This window comes from Octopus sinensis, linkage group LG2, assembly GCF_006345805.1.
Source record: "Octopus sinensis linkage group LG2, ASM634580v1, whole genome shotgun sequence".
Taxonomy (NCBI): domain Eukaryota; kingdom Metazoa; phylum Mollusca; class Cephalopoda; order Octopoda; family Octopodidae; genus Octopus; species Octopus sinensis.
The window spans coordinates 170,220,474-170,237,011 of NC_042998.1; the positions used below are offsets into that span (position 1 = coordinate 170,220,474).

The following is a 16,538-nucleotide window of genomic DNA, read 5'->3' on the forward strand; positions in this document are numbered from 1 at the left end:
TTTTCCTTAAATTGCTGCTCTTTTAAATATATCCAATATCTCTCCTATTTATTCTCATATATATAATATATGCTTTTTATTGCATGAAATAGCTTATTTTACAACTTTCTTCCCTAACACCTTTAAATCAAATAATATTGAAGAATTAAAAGAAAATAAATAAATGGCATACTATACATATGGCACTGTTTCTGCTTCTTTCCTCCTTCTTTCTCTCACTCTCCTTCTCATATTAACACTAGCTCAATGGTAAATATATTTTATATTTAACATTTTTTTTTTGCTCTAGCAACAATACTTGCATTAAAAAGGGGTGTCAGGGTTGGGATAGATTAACAACATTTTTTAGAAAATGTTTCATATTTGAACCAGTTAGCATCCAGTGTGGACATGCTGTTAAACTGTATCACCTTTATAGCACACCAAACCTTAAACGTGATTGCTTTCATCATCTGTACTTATTTATCTTCATTGTTTTTACTAATACACCAGTTACCACTCCTGCATAGATAGTGTTTTTGTCTGATTGCATGGTTTCTTGCTCAATAAAATAAAATTTAAAATTATATTTTGCTTGTTTCTTTGTATTGGTATTGTTACCTGCTTGTCTCTTTTGTATTGCTATTGTTATTCGAAACTTAAGCAATACATAGTGTTGGACATGTGGCCAAATTCAGACTAGTTAGGAATATTTTTACCTCTAGATTTCTAAATCTCAGGTAATTTCTATAGAATATTTGATGATTTATTTTCTCTTATTATTGTAACTTAAATATTTTGAATGTTGCAAAGAAAACTGAGAACAGTTTTTTGATAATGATGAAAGATCTAAGGTCAGGTCTGTTCTGATTTTCCTCCTACATTTTCTGTGTAATGATTTGTTTGGGCTGATTTGACAAGAATAATCTGTTTCATAGAAACTCAGCATTATTGTAAATGGTGTTCTGGATATTAAAATAAAAACATATGCTTCTTAATAGGACTGTTTGGATGCAATTGAATGTTCTTATTTCACTACATGACATTTAAACTTAGCAGTTATTTTTCTCAATTTGCTAACTTTATGTTCACCAGTTTCATATATATCATCACAAGTTTCACATCTAATTTTCCATATTCATATAAACTAATTTGTAGCTTTGTCACACAATTATATAATCATTTTTAAGTAAAGAAAGAACTAATGTTTTGCTTATATGTTGCAAATATGAGTAGATCTGCTTATATGTTGCTAATTGAGTAGACCTGTCCAAAAAATGCTCCCTAGCCATAACCATTGATTTGTTCATTTCTTGGGATTTTTTTCTTCTTTTTTTGTGGTGGTGGAGGAGGGGCATTGTGTGTGTATCTAATGAGATATATTTTTGAAAACTGTAATATGCGATTTAACCCTTTCATTACCAACCCGGCTGAAACCGGCTCTGGCTCTGTAGTACAAATGTCTTGTTTTCATAAGTTTTGAATTAAAATCTTCCACCAAACCTTAGTCACAATTTGTTCCTAACACTAACTTAATGATAACTAAGTTGTTTTACTAAATTCTCTGTTATATTTAAAATAATTGAGAGAAACACAGAGCATCTCAAAATAAATACAGTAACGAAAGGGTTACAGGTTAATTTTGCCGCTATTTCTGGTATGTTATGTGACCACATAAAAACCACACTCTATGGCTTGTGCTTATACATGTTGATGGTGTTAATGAAAGTAATTTTAACCTTTCAGCATTTAAACCAATCATACCTGGTCCAAATATACCTGTTTTGTGTTTAACCCTTTAGCATTTAAACCGGCCATATCCGGCCAAAAGTATTCTGCCTGTTTTATGTTCAAACTGGCCAGATCTGGTCTCTCACACCAACCCTACAATATCGTTTTAAAAATTAACAGCTACCTCATCAAAATCTCATAGCTACATGATAATGCATGATTAGTTCAAAACAGTGTGGATGAAAAAGCATTAATTTTGGCAGAATAATATGAACAGTAAAGGGTTAAACTGGCTATATTCAGCCTCTCACACCTACCTTACAATGTCATACTAAAAATAAACAAGCACATTGTCGAAATTCTCAACTCAAAAAGATAATGCATGAGTAATTCAAAAGAGTATGAATAAATAAGCATTACATTTGACATTCAGATTGCTAAAGGGTTAAAACGTTAAGCAAAATCAGTGACTTAAAATGTTAGTGATATTAATTAGCTGGACAGATAAATACTGAATCATAGTGAAAATTAATTACAGACGCTTTCTCTTCCCCCATTACTTATTTAGATGAATTTTAATGATTCAAATGGTTGGAGTGTATTCATAATTGTTATTATCATTATTAATTAATCAGAATAAGAAATTTTCACTTGACTAGATGCAAGCAGTGTATGAATATTCCCAGTTGAGATAAAATGAGGGTCATACTAAACAAACATGAAAAATATGAATTAGATGTTTTTTAAGTTTGAAAATTTAATGGAAATATTTTTGTCTGAAGACTATTTAACCACTTAATAAAGAAAACAGTAAAAAAATTGGGAAATAATTTCAATTTAACGGAAATATTAGTGCATGAAACACTCCTAGAAACATTTGTGAAAATGGATCCATCTACTTTGGTATCTTTTATCTTACTTGTTTCAGTCATTGGACTGCAGCTTCATTGGGTCATTGCTTTGGAAGGTTTAGTCAAGCAATTTGACTCTAATACCTATTCTATTGGTCTCTTTTGCCAAACTAAGTTATAGAGGCGTAAACAAACTGGTGATGGTGGAAAACACAATGATACACTCATATATATGGATCTCTTTCTTACACTCTTCTCCCTCTCTCTCTCACTATATATATATATATATATATATATATATATATATACGAGGGGCGTTCAATAAGTAATGCCCCTGACCCACTTCCCATAGCAGTAGAGCAACGAAACGATGGGGGAATAGTTCATAGCCGCACGCCTGTGCTTCTGATCTGGCGACACGCGAGTTGTGGACCAGAGCGTTGTCCTGCAGGAGGAGGATGCCTTTGCTGATCTTGCCCCGCCTCTTGGTTTTGATAGCTTCTCTTAATTTCCTCAAAAGTGAAGCATGATAGGCTCCTGTAATTGTGGTACCCTTTGCCAGGAAATCTGTCATCACTACTCCATCCTGGTCCCAGAAGACTGTGAGCATGACCTTGCCAGCGGAGGGCTGCACCCTTGCCTTCTTTGGAGGAGGTGAGTCATGGTGCTTCCACTGCATTGACTGGGCTTTGGTCTCTGGATCATAGTGATGGACCCAGGTCTCATCCTGTGTAATCAGACTTTTGAAAAATTTTGACTCATCTTCTTGGCACATCCCTAAATTCATCCTCGAGCACTCAACGCGTTCTTGCTTCTGGAAAAGTGTGAGCAACCTGGGAATCCATCTGGCAGACACCTTTTGCATATGCAAATGGTCATGAATGATAGTTTCCACAGACCCGGTACGAATCTTGACCTCATGGGCTATTTGGCGAATAGTTATGCGTCGATCTTCCAAAATGACAGCCTCAACTTGACGGACAGATGCCTCATCAATGGCAGAAGGAGTGCGACCAGATCTGGGAGCTGTTTCCACAGAGTTCCGACCATGTTTGAATTCACGATGCCAGCGTTTTACAAGGTCATATGATGGGGCATCATCACCATAAGTTACTTTCATTTCATCAAAAGTCTCCTGTGGTGTGCGTCATTTCAAATACAAAAACCGGATCACTGCTCGACACTCAACAGGCTCCATTTCCCACTTGACTCATTTCAAACACATGTAAATCCGAAACCACAATTAGTTCGGAGCTGTAATTTGCCACTTAATCTATAGAGATATGAATAATTGCACATGCAAAATTTCAGCTAGATCAAACAACGGAAAGTGGGTCAGAGGCATTACTTATTGAACACCCCTCGTATATATATATATATATATATATATATATATATATATATATATATATATATATATATATATATATGTGTGTGTGTGTACACACACACTACAGGCCAGGACTATTACAGTAGAGGGCACTTGCCTGAGGTACCACACTGGGACTGCACTCCAAACCTCAGGGTTAGGATGCAAGTTTCTCAATCAAATCTGGATGTCAGTTTGTGTGCTATTTAATTTTCAAAAGATCCCATTTTAAGTGTTTGTATCACATACTAACACATTATATGGAACTGAGTTTTCTAAATGTGTGAATTATTTAAAGTACCTGTTAGGATGATAGTGATAAGAAACAAAATTGCAGAAATTCTTATTAGAATTATTATATCACCATCATCCTTTAACGTCCATCTCAAAGCTGGCATGGGTTGGATGGTTTGACTAGAGCTGGCTAACAGGAGAGCTGCACCAGGTTCCTGTCTGATTTGTTTTGGTTTCAATGACTGGACACCCTTCCTAATGCCAATCCTTTTACAGTTTGTGCTGGATGCTTATAACATGGCACCGGCACAGGGATCTTACAGGCTAAACCTCTTCATCAGGGAGAACGGAATTAACATTTCCGCTGTAAAGGATAAGCTTTCTTGAGTACCGCAAGGTGTCAGATAACTCAGTCCTTTGTCATCTCCTCCATAAGGTTTAGTGTCCTGAGGTCATCATTCAATACGTCATCCTATGTCTTCTCTCTTCCACAAGTTCCATCCACTTTGAGTGATTGGCACTTCATAGAGCTGTTGATATTCAGCCGTATCACATGACCAAACCGCACAGTCTTCTCTCTTGCACACTGCATCTAAACTCCCATTATACTAGCTTTTGATTATAATTGAGGTTTATATTAAAATATGGAGCAAGTAGGAATTTGTTTACTTGCTTTGCTAAGGACCAATTAGCTTATGGTTTTTGTTTTATCTTTTACCTGTTTAACTTAAATAGTTGTTGAATTGTATCATTGGAGTAGGATTTCAAATACTTGATGCCTGGTTCTATGATTAGAACATCAGGCTTACAATTATGAGGTGCTGAGTTTGATTCCTGGACTGAGTTGTTGTGTTGTGTTCTTGAGCAAGACACTTTATTTCACATTGCTCCAGTACACTCAGCTGTAGAAATAAGTTGCAACATCACTGGTGCCAAGCTGTATTGGCCTTTCCTTTGGACAACATTGGGGGCATGGAGAGGGGAAGCTGGTATGCATCGGCAGTTGCTGGTTTTCCATAAACAACCTTGCCTGGACTTGTGCCTTGGAGGGTAACTTTCTAGGTGCAATCCCATGGTCATCATGACTGGAGGGGATCTTTACCCTTTACCCTTATTTAATATAAATATAAATAAATGAATTTCAAGTTATTTTAGTAGACCATTAAAAAATTATTTTATTTTACTTTTCAAAGATTAAAATATACATGTTAGAAGTATAAACATGAAGGAGTTAAATCTTCATGTTGGCTGAGTTTATCAGTTTATCGCTATCAATACTGTGGTTTCATTGCCAAGCAATTACTCTGCTTTCTAAGCTCTTCTGTTGCTTAGATTTACTTTATAGAAAAGTAATCCAACTAAGTTACTCTTTCTCTCCTCTCTCTCTCTCTGTTAAATATTAAACTGGTTCCTCTTTACTTTGTTATAATTTCTGTAAGTTTTAGGAAACACTTCTTGCTGATTAGGTAAAAAATACAATAGTTCATCCCTCTATCCATCTGCTCTGCCTACAATTTCCGGAAGGGTATGTGTGGGTACAGTCTAAGCACCTCCTCTATAGAGTCCTATCAGAAGCAACTATCATTACAATTTCTTGCTGGATTCTCAAGTATGATCAGCTGAGATTATGGATGCTATCCAACCATCTCATTCTTAGTCTACTCTAGTTCTCCTGCCAGTTGGTTTGGCCTGAAAGATCTGTGATTCTTTCTAGTCACATTCTAATCACATGCCCATAGCAGCAAAGTTGTGACCTCTTAATGCAGAGAAGTAGCAGCTCAACCTGGAGAGTCTCTGATTGCTAAGCTTTACCCGCTTACATTTTCTATTGTCCTTTATCAGTCGTTACCCAGTATTCATGACTATAAATGAGGGTAGTCATGTAAACTATATTAAAAGTAGTGAGTTTGGCATTTTTGCCAATCTCTTCCCTTTTGAAGACTGAATGCTGAAGATTACTGTGCCAACACCTGCAATTCTGGAATTTAATTCAGCCTCCTGCCTTCCGTCACTTGTGAATATGGCTCTGAGATACCTAAACTACTTCACTTGTCTCAGTGATGTTCCACTAACATGCAGAGTGTACTAGGAAGACTTTCTTGAGAGGACCAATGTCTCAGTCTTTGCAACAATAAATTTCATTGCAAATAAGTTCCCCACTTCTACTCAAAATATTGTTGTAATCTTTGTTGTAAGTAGTAATTTCCTAAGTAAAGGTGTAACACATGGATGCATGTATATGTAAGCACAATGCAACAGAAAGAAATTCTTAGTTAAAATAGAGGAATTTAGTTCTGAATATGATAAATGGGATGTTATTAAAATACTTTGGAGAAATAAATTTTTGTATATAATTAAATTATTATAAAAAAATTGCAGATAGTATTTCTTCCTCTAAGTTACCAAGTATAAGTTTACTGATACTATTTAGTGTTTTTTTTTTTTTATTATATTTTGAAACTGCCGTTTTACAAAACAAAAAATTATCTTTTATAATTGATGTTGTTTTTCAGTGTACCATTTATTTTTTTTACCTACTTTAAAATACTTCTCTAATTGAAGATTCAGCTATAATATGCATGTTGATATCCATTTAATTAGAAGCTATTCTATTTATTAACTTAAAAGAGTGGGGGGGGGGAGAGATTTTCTTTTAACCACTATTCTGCTTAAACTAACAAGTTAGCATTTTTTAAAAAACTCTTTTGTTATTTAAACAGAAAATCTAAAATTGTTGGATAAAAGAATCTATCTTTCATGATTAGTGTGTCTGTCAGCTGACTTATTACATTTTTTTAATAACCTGTAATTACACACCATAACTACTGTCCTAGTCCTTTAATTAACATGATTTTCTTTTAAATGTCTCTGTTATGTTATTTTCTTTAAAGAGATGGATCCTTTCAGTTTTCTATTTAAATTAAAAGTATTGTTTCTTGTAGCTGTTACATCGTGTGACTTCCTTCATGCAAATATATATAAACCATCTCTTGGTATATTACTATCTCTTTATTGTCTTGTCATTTATCACAACATTGAAATTGTGGCATGTTCCCATTTAATTGAATATTTTGTTTAATTTGTACACGTTATTCCTAGTCTTACATTCCTGCATTTTTAAGTATTTCTTCTTTAACAAGCGACATCTCAACTTTCACATTCTCTATTGATATTAAAGGTTGTGAATTTGTTCTTGTTTTCTTTGTGGTGAATAATTAAAATTGAATGATAGTAACCATGCTGTGCTTCTTAAGATAATTAGATTCATGTTACAATATCACTCACATAAAATAATAGACAGATGCCTTTCTTTTAATTTCAAAGAATTAATAAAAATGTGCTTTAATATTCATCAAGAAATGAACTTCTCTTGTAGTTTTCTTGTTCTGATTTTATTTATAAATGCTAATGCTCATCGTGTAATCTATGCATGATAAATAAATTAAAAAGTATAACGAGGTGTGTCTTTTGCAAGAAGATAAAGTGAACTTGCTAATAATCTGTTGAATGATGAAAGGTGCTCCAGCATAGCTGAGGTCCAAAGATTGAAATCAATAAAATAGTAAAGGAATATGTGTCTAGGTTGGAAAAATTGAAAGCTTAGTTCAAAGGATAGATTTGGCTGCTGAAAATATCTAAGGAAAATTTTGATTAAGACCATCTTAGGTAATTGAAGATTAGTGGTATTGTTTAACCTATAGCATGACCAAACACACATGTGATCAAAAGTATTTCAACCATGACCATCTCTCTTATTTTCTTCAGACATCTAGGATCAGTGTGTCGTTTCTCTATTAAGACAGTGGCACATGGTTTGAGGAAGATTTATTTCTATCAGCTTGCTGGTTTTGTTTTTCACTTTTGGTGCTTATTCCTTATATTTAAATCAAACTTCTTTCATATTCTAAACTTTTTACAGTTAGTAAACTGTAAGCTGTAATAGTCTCGGTTGTTAAAAAAATTTTATACATTAACTTGTCAAGTCCTATGAGATTGTGTCAAATATCCTCATTAACCTACAACATGTGGAAATTAGTGAACATAAAGTTTAATGATGGCAAAAATTTAATTGCTTGCTTTAGCAGCTTCCTCAGTATTTTTATTGCACATAACAGCTGATACTGCAATGTGGTAATCTGCAACTCAATTTAGATTCCCAGCTGAAACTGTTACATTTCTCTCTCATCATATATTATCTTGAGAATATGAAGATCATGACCCAAGACATTGTCTTATTGTATGTAGGGACCCAGCCCTAGAACAAAAACAAATTACATTATCTCCATATCAGTGTAGCTATAAAGATATCTTTTGTTAACTTAATTCTCTAGTAGTCTGGGTTTACTCCAGTCTAATTGCATCATCAGTTGTCTCTGCATATTGCACTGTATACAGTATGGCACAAGTAAATAGTCAATGAATATTGACTCTATGCAGTTGCTTGAAATACTAGAAATAGTTGCTGAATCTCTATTAATGTCTTAAAAAGAGAAGGACACATTACATAATATAGACTTGGATGGCTTCTCATAAGGGTTAACATGCTAGTTTGTAAACGTACTTTTAGCTAAGCAGACAGAAATTTATACTGCATAAAAACACAACAAAACAGCTAGGTTTTAGTTTCCAAAATAACAATGACCTCATACTTACATGCAAACTTTTCTTTAATTTCTTTATTATCCAGAAAGAAAAGCTGAAGCTTCTCCTAAATCTGTGTCGTCAATCCCTCCTCCCTCACCTGATTCCAACCGCACTGTAGACCTGAAAGACAATGTTGAGGAATCCTGTGAATGTAAGTATTATTTATACTATATCTTGCTAGAACTTTTTCTGAAAAATTTTAAACGGTACAGTGTGTGTGTTTACTTATGCTTTACTTTCTTTCTACAGCTACATTTCACAGCTGTGTTTAGTGTTGAATTGTTTTAAAAACATAACTGGAGAGTCTTAAATAGAGCTCTAACTATATAGTCCTACATATTTCACATCATAATTGTTTCTAATGAAATGAAATTTTACCAAAAGCATTCATTTTTTGATGACATATGCTTGATTATTTTGTCTTTCTAAAAGAAAAGAATGTCTACTTCAAAGCATGATTTGAGGCGGCTTTGTCAGTGCTTCAGGAATTTTTCTGGAGTAATTGCCAAAGGGAATGGAAAATATGATATTTAACTGCCCCAATAGCTTCGGTAATCAAGAATTAAAATTAAGACTCAATTTATGTAAGGTGGGGGTGGAGAACTTTAATCCTTCTTTGCAGTATTCACATGTTTGTTACATATTTCTTCTTTTTAAATCCTTAATATAATTTCTATAACTGTCCTCACTGTAATACACTGGTTGTGAAAGTATTTTATATAGTAATGAATTTTGGATTCTAAAAACAAGATTTTCAATCAATGTCTTTAAATAATAATCACCATAATTCTATTTAGTATCTAATTTTCCTTGAAAATTTGTTTTTTTAATTACTTTGTCAGAAGAGGAAGGGTAGCAGACAATACCCATTCCAGGCCCTCCAAAACTATTTGGAAGAAGGAAGTCATTATCAGACCTTCGTCGTCTTTTGTTGTAGTTGAACAACTAAGCCCAATCAATTGGGATTCACTGTATGGGTGGTACAATCTATCTTTTTGATTGCGGACTACAAAACGTGGCTTGCAAGACCTCCATCCTGGTGATTTTCTTGTGTCCCCACCTCACCTTTGTATGCCAATTCATCACAAGCTTGTCTGTTTAGGGCTGAATGGAATGGGACAACATGGCATGAAGTGTTTTGCGCAAGAACAGTATACACAGCCGGTCTTGGAACCAAAACCATGTTCTTGCAATCATGAGTGCAACACCCTAACCACTGGGTCATGCACCTTCACATCCTCAAACCACAAGCCTAGTCTGAATGTATGTGATAGAGTGAACCCTGCTTAAAGCACCCTAGGACCAGATGGCAGTGTTATACTGAGCAATGAATTAGAATTATAAAACTATGTAAATCAAACCTTGGATATAAGCATAACTGCATGGTTAGGAAGTTCGCTTCCCAACAACATGGTTTGTGATTCAATATTGCAGTGTAGCACCTTTGCCAAATGTCTTCTGTACCCACAGACCGACCAAAGCCTTTGTAGATCAAAGCTTAAAGAAGTTCATTGTATATATGTATGTATGTATATATAAGAGAGAGAGATGCTTGTGTGTTTACATTTGCACTTCTCTGAAAATTATTGAGCATGTCAACAAATTGTATGCTAATTTTGTGCCACAAAAGATGCGTGAAATAAGAAATCCCTTACTTGAAAAGCAAATAAAGGTTTGTGGCAGGAAAATTGTCTGTAAAGCAATGCCTCAGTGATCATACATTAGATCATCCCATACTCGTCTGGAAAAACAGTTGCAAAAACAAATAGATGATTGAAACCTAATGTGTAGTATAAACCATTTCTGTCACCTTAACAAACGTATAAAAGGTAGCATTATGTATACTAGAAAGAACAGTCGTGTATCCCTTAAGTCATCCACTACTTGATGATACATTAATGAAATACTCCATTTGTTAATAACTCCAGGTTGGTTCTGATCAAATAGATTTAAAGCAAAGGTGCTCTTGCCATGAGCAACCCCCACTTCTTTTTTCTTATTTAGGCAGAATGTACCCAGTGTGTCCTTCAGTTTTGATGATTAGAACTTGCTTGATCACTGTTGATAGGAGTTACTTCACTACAGCTAGGATAAGAAATCTATTTTATTTACTTAAGTAAAATATGATCTCAAATATAATATGACTCCGCTCTTGTAGGTAAAAAAGAAGTTGGTAGTATTTTTTCTTGTACAATATAACCTCTAACTATAGATCATATTTTTTAAAGAAACCAACATGATATTGCTGCAAATTTTTTAAATACAGAAACACAAGCTAAACGGATGGGATTCCTGCTTTCTGCTCAGTGACGTTTTCTTAAAAGCTATTGAGGGAAGGCTGCAGTACAGTTTAAGGAAAAAAAACAACTCATTGTTTATAGAATAAGAGGTTATCATTTAGAAACAATCAGTCTGATTTGTCATATGATCCTCTAAATAACTGTAATCCTTCTTCTTGATTTAGCTTTCCTGTGATTATGCAGTGTTATTTCAATTTAACCATCTTTCCTCTTATATTCCATCCATTCAGCCAATTCTTTTTCCAGTTCTGGATAGTGAGATAGAGATAGTTTATTTCTTGGCATTTTCTACAGTTAGACCTCATTCTCTTTCCATAGCCTCATGTTGCTCTTAACACCATATTTGTTTGAGGCTGTACTATGAACAATATATCTCTTTTTAACACCCATGCTTTTTATTATTATAATGTTATACATGTAAAATATTTTTCATTGCTTGCATACATAGAAATATAACATTGGTGTTTAAAAAAATTATAACCTTTTAAGTTAAATAATCATATTTAAACAATAGAAGGTTATAACCTCTCACCACCAGCATACTAACAGAATCAACAGTTGCCATTTGATATATGTATTTGCTATACATATTGTGTTTCATAGCTGCAGGCAATTAAGTGCATACATGAGTTTTTAGATTCTTGAGCTATCTTCATTTTCACAGGTTGCATTTATTTTTGCACTGAAATATGCTACCCGCCAATTTTGTCTGACTTTTTTTTTTTTTTTACATTAAATTTCTTGCATTATGCACAAGTAAATTTAGTAAGAAGATAGTGGGAAGTGAGAATTAAAGAGCAGTTAGTGGTATATTAGTTATTAATTAACTCTGGTTTGATGACATACTTTCTTGATACAGTTATGTTTAGAGGTTATACACATGTACATACATTGCACTTGAGAGGGGATTTCATGTTGCCAATAAAATACAAACATTATGTAGAGATATAGATATGTCATTCAATTCAGACTATTTCTATTTTTCATTAGGGTGGAGTGAAAACTAATATCTTTTCCTTTATTTTTATTTTCTTTTTGAATGTGTATATACACATACACATATCTTGCCCACCAACATTTCATGTCTATTTCTCCAAACTGGCCGACATCAAATATATCTTGTTCTGCAAATATATCTTATAGGAGATAAAACAATTGCTACCTATGACATAGTTGTTATTACAAAAAAAATCTATTAAAATAGAATGCTGAAGTAGTAATTCTGATAGTTTTAATGTCCATTTTTCCATGCTTGCATGGGTCAGATGGAGTTTATTGAGGCAAAATTTCAATGGCCAGATGCCCTTGTTACCAACCCTCACTTGTTTCCAAACAAGGTAATATTTCCCCACACCCTGATATGTTCTTGCAGAATACTGCAAATTAATAACACTTCTTGTATGGTAGTGACACTTAATTTTACAACTATCATGTCAACACATACACACACATACATAAAAAAAGCCTTCCAATTTCTGTCTACCAAGTTCACTCCCAAGGCTTTGTTTGGCCCAGGGTTATTGTAGAAGACACTTTGTCGAAGGTGCCATATAGTGGGACTGGACCCAGAACCATGTGGTTTGGAAACAAACTTCTTACAGCTACACCTGTTATTATAAAACAATCTACTAAAACAGACCATTAGTAAAGTATCTGGTGTAATTTCAGATTGGTGTCATTGCTACTTTCAACAGTCCAGCTAGTGTGCCACTACCCCAAGTTACATATTGCATACAAGCAAGAACTCCTAGACATTTCCTTCCTGAAGCAATCCAAACTTTTCATCATTCTCAGGTTGAGGCAGCAGCTTGCAAGTTTCCAATAATGCATCAAGCCATTTTGTATTTAGTTATTTTGCAACAAATAGTTTGATGCTATGTTAGAAATCTTTTCAGTGCAGATGATGCATAGTCAGTAATTGTTGTTGGTGTGTTTGTGAAGCCCAAGTCAAGAACTTCAACCATTTCTGATTCCTCTTGGAAAAATGAAAAATAAATTCTTTACTTTGAAAAGTTCAAATTAATCATCAGTTCTAATTCAAAAATTAAGTGAGCCTTCAGTTGCTTTGGCTACGGATCTCAGTCTCACACAGTAATATGAATAAAACAAAACTTTTTTTTTCTTTTTTTGGTTTTGATCATCCTTCAAATTCTGTTTATTTAATGGACTGATACCAAATTTTCATTATTATTTTTGTCTTCATTTATCTTTTCAGCACCACTTGATTCTGCTGTCAGCCAACCAAGTAAAGAATGTAACAGCTTGGAAAAAAGAATAGCTAGTATGTTACCAAATCTACCAATCGCTAGCAATATTTCTAGTCCTGTAGAGGATATCCAGCGTCAACAACCATCGCCTGTGTCCTCTTCTTCATCAAAGAAAGAACATCGCTATCATTCTGACCGTAAACACCTAAGAAGTGGTAGTGATGTAGTACCAGATGACACTTCAGATTGGCTTGACCATTCTCCTGTGCTATCCAGTCGAAGTACAACTAGTCCAAGTCATTCTTCACATAAAACAAGTCACAGAAAACTTCCTTCCAGTAGTAATTTGCACAATTCAACCTCTTCATCCTCCTCAGGTCGAGTACCAGCTTATAACTCTCCTCCTTTGTCAAATGATGAAGGTAGTAGTACTCCACTTAATGATGAAGGTGGAAGTACACCTGTACAGGATGAAAAAGAAGAGCAAACTACGAGAGAAAATCCTATTGATTTCTTGACCAAACTCATTAATCAAACCCAGAAGTCTCCCAAAACCAGTACTGCTAGTTTCCTTCAGAACTTAATGAATACAGGAATGAAACCATTCACTTCATATGATGACAGCAAAAATAAGGACTCTTCTGTTGATCTCAACCAACCTGCCATGCCTCCACAGATTCCCCCACCTCCTATGGGGCCAGGACCTGTTTCGCTACCAACTCAATCTTCCTTACAAACCTCATCCTCCCAGCACAATCAGACTACTTCCGCTCAGTCATGGGCAGCCTGGAAAGCTAAACGTGGTCCTTCTGATGATATTCCTAATCTCATCACAAGTGCACCTCCCCCGCCCCCTCCCACCATGCCACCTCCCATTATTTCTCCACAACGGCATGAGCAAGTTGGACTAGCTTCTATTCCACAACGACCTGATCTGTCAACTCTGCCTCCAATGATGGGGCCACCACCTCCACCTGATCGCCTTCCAGGAATGTCAGGAATGCCTCCACTTCCTCCAGACTCACTCCCTTCCGTAGCACCAGTTCCTCCTCCAGACTGTCTTCTGCCTGGAATGGTTACTCCACCTTCAGAAGGAATTCCTCCGCCAGGTATGCCACCTATGCAACCGCCTGATGGCATGAACAATATGCAAAGGCGGGACCAGATGGTATTACCTGGTGGTATTCCTGGAATGGCCCCTTCTTTCCATCCACCAGAGAATCCCATTGCTCCACAAAGCCCGTGGAAACATGATATGGGAACTCCTTATTGCGCTGTTAGTAACACTACTGAACACCCAGATGGTTATAACAGCAGTCCCCAGAGTCAAACAAGTCCTGAACCCTGCTCTATACCTCTACCTTGGATGAATCATCCACCTCCCCCACATGATACCAGCATACCTCCACCTGTAAACTTGGGGCCTCCACCTCATGCTCGAGGACTCAACTGTTCTGTTTTACCAGATTATTCTGGTTCAGCTGACAATATTTCTACTTTGACTGATACAATGCAGAGTTCTAAGACTAGCTCTCAGTCTTCCTCTCCTAACAGTAATGGGGCCTCTGGCTACACTAGCAGAGTAAACCGTGTACTTTCTCAATCAGATTTTCCTGATGACCAAAGAGAATTCATTGAAAAATTAAAAAGGAAATCTAGTAATCTTGTTACTCCGCCAATTGTAGATTCACTCACAGACTTACAGGAATCTGTAAGTAATGTACGGAACTTAACTGCAGTAAAACTTGAAGACAGTCCAACTAACAGCAAGAAACCAACAGACAGCATAGAAAATACAGAGTCCAATCATTCTGCTGACATTGGCACTTGTAGTGCCCAAACTGAAGATGAGGAAGAGGAGGAGGAGGAAGAGGAAGAAGAGGAGGAGGAAGAAGAGGAGGAGGAAAGGGAAGAAGTACCTGATTGTCAAAATGAAGAACCAAAGGGAGCCCCAATATTAACTGTTTCTGGTATTGCAGCTCGGCGATATGAACCTGAACGACTTCGCAATGTTGCTGAGCATAGGGGAGATAACAGTCGGCGAACTGATTCCTTAAACAGACGCTTTGAACAGCCAATACCCAATCCTCTAATTCACAGACAGACCACAGATTCTTATCGGGAAAGAAGAAGAGGAGAAAGGGATTTTTATCGGAACACTCCTTACCCTACTGACCCCTATGCTTATACCTACACACAGGACTGGCATCAGTATTATGCTCAGACTAATCCATATATGGCTCCACCTTTGAAACGGCCTTACGAGCCATATAATCCTCATCATTCTTACTATTCCTCAAAGTATTGAACTACTGTTTTGTGAGGTTTTATAAGCAGAAATACTGTCTTGGCAATTTTATTGATGATTTTAACAGCTCTGTAATATTCCTGCATATACTGAATGGTTTTGACTTGAGATTTCTCATTTAAACTGTTGGATATTCCATAAAATGTAAACATCCTGTTCTCTCTCTCTCTCCTCTCTCTCTCCTTCACTCTCCCTCTCTCTTTCTATCTCTCATTTTTTGGCAATGTCTTTGTTTTTGTTATTTTATCTTTTTAGAATAAGGGATAGCAATGCCACAAAATACTGAACATGGTTTTAAGTTAAAGAGAACAGGCATGACATTAAAAAAAAATCTTATTTTTCCAAGTTTTGAATTGAATTATTGTTTTATTTAAAGCATTAATTCAAATGGTTTCCACTGCATATCATGAGGAGGAGATCCTGCCAGTACAAAAATATAATCTACAAAAAAAATTTTAAATATAAGCTAAAAAAACAGTCAGACTGAAAGTTTTATTCATAAAATGTTAACTGGAGTCATTGAATTCTTTCCAATACGTTTTTGGATTTGATCCCAGTTTCTTGTAAAACCTATAAATCTGATCTGAAGCACAATGTGCTGCAGAATAAAATTTTAAACTTTTGAAAAAAAAAACCTCTCTTGTTCACTCAACTCTCTCTTCTTAATGAATATCGTCTTCATGTTCTTTTTTGTATATTTTAGTGTTTATCCTGGAATAATCAATTCATATTAATTGAATTTTGCTTTGCAATTTTTTTTATTTATTTTTTTAAAATTTTTATTGGTGAGCTGGCAGAATTGTTAGCATGCCAGGCAAAATGCTTTACACCATTTTGTCCAGTTTTACATTCTGAGTTCAAATTCCACCAAGGTTAACTTTTCAGGATCGATAAATTAAGTGCCAGTCAGGTACT

At 35.2% G+C, this 16,538-nt stretch overlaps 1 protein-coding gene across 4 annotated transcripts in view; it reads left to right on the forward strand.

Moving 5' to 3' along the window:
• The window catches only part of LOC115223924 (regulation of nuclear pre-mRNA domain-containing protein 2), a 161,517-nt gene extending 145,260 nt beyond the window's left edge, over positions 1–16,257 (forward strand). For all 4 annotated transcript variants that reach the window (XM_036500386.1, XM_036500387.1, XM_029794662.2 and 1 more), the window contains 2 exons: positions 8,852–8,959; positions 13,324–16,257. In XM_036500386.1, the coding sequence (XP_036356279.1) occupies positions 8,852–8,959; positions 13,324–15,623 (2,408 nt within the window). In that variant the 3' untranslated portion in view covers positions 15,624–16,257. The remainder of the gene's footprint in view (positions 1–8,851; positions 8,960–13,323) is intronic.
• Positions 16,258–16,538: the final 281 nt, after the last annotated feature.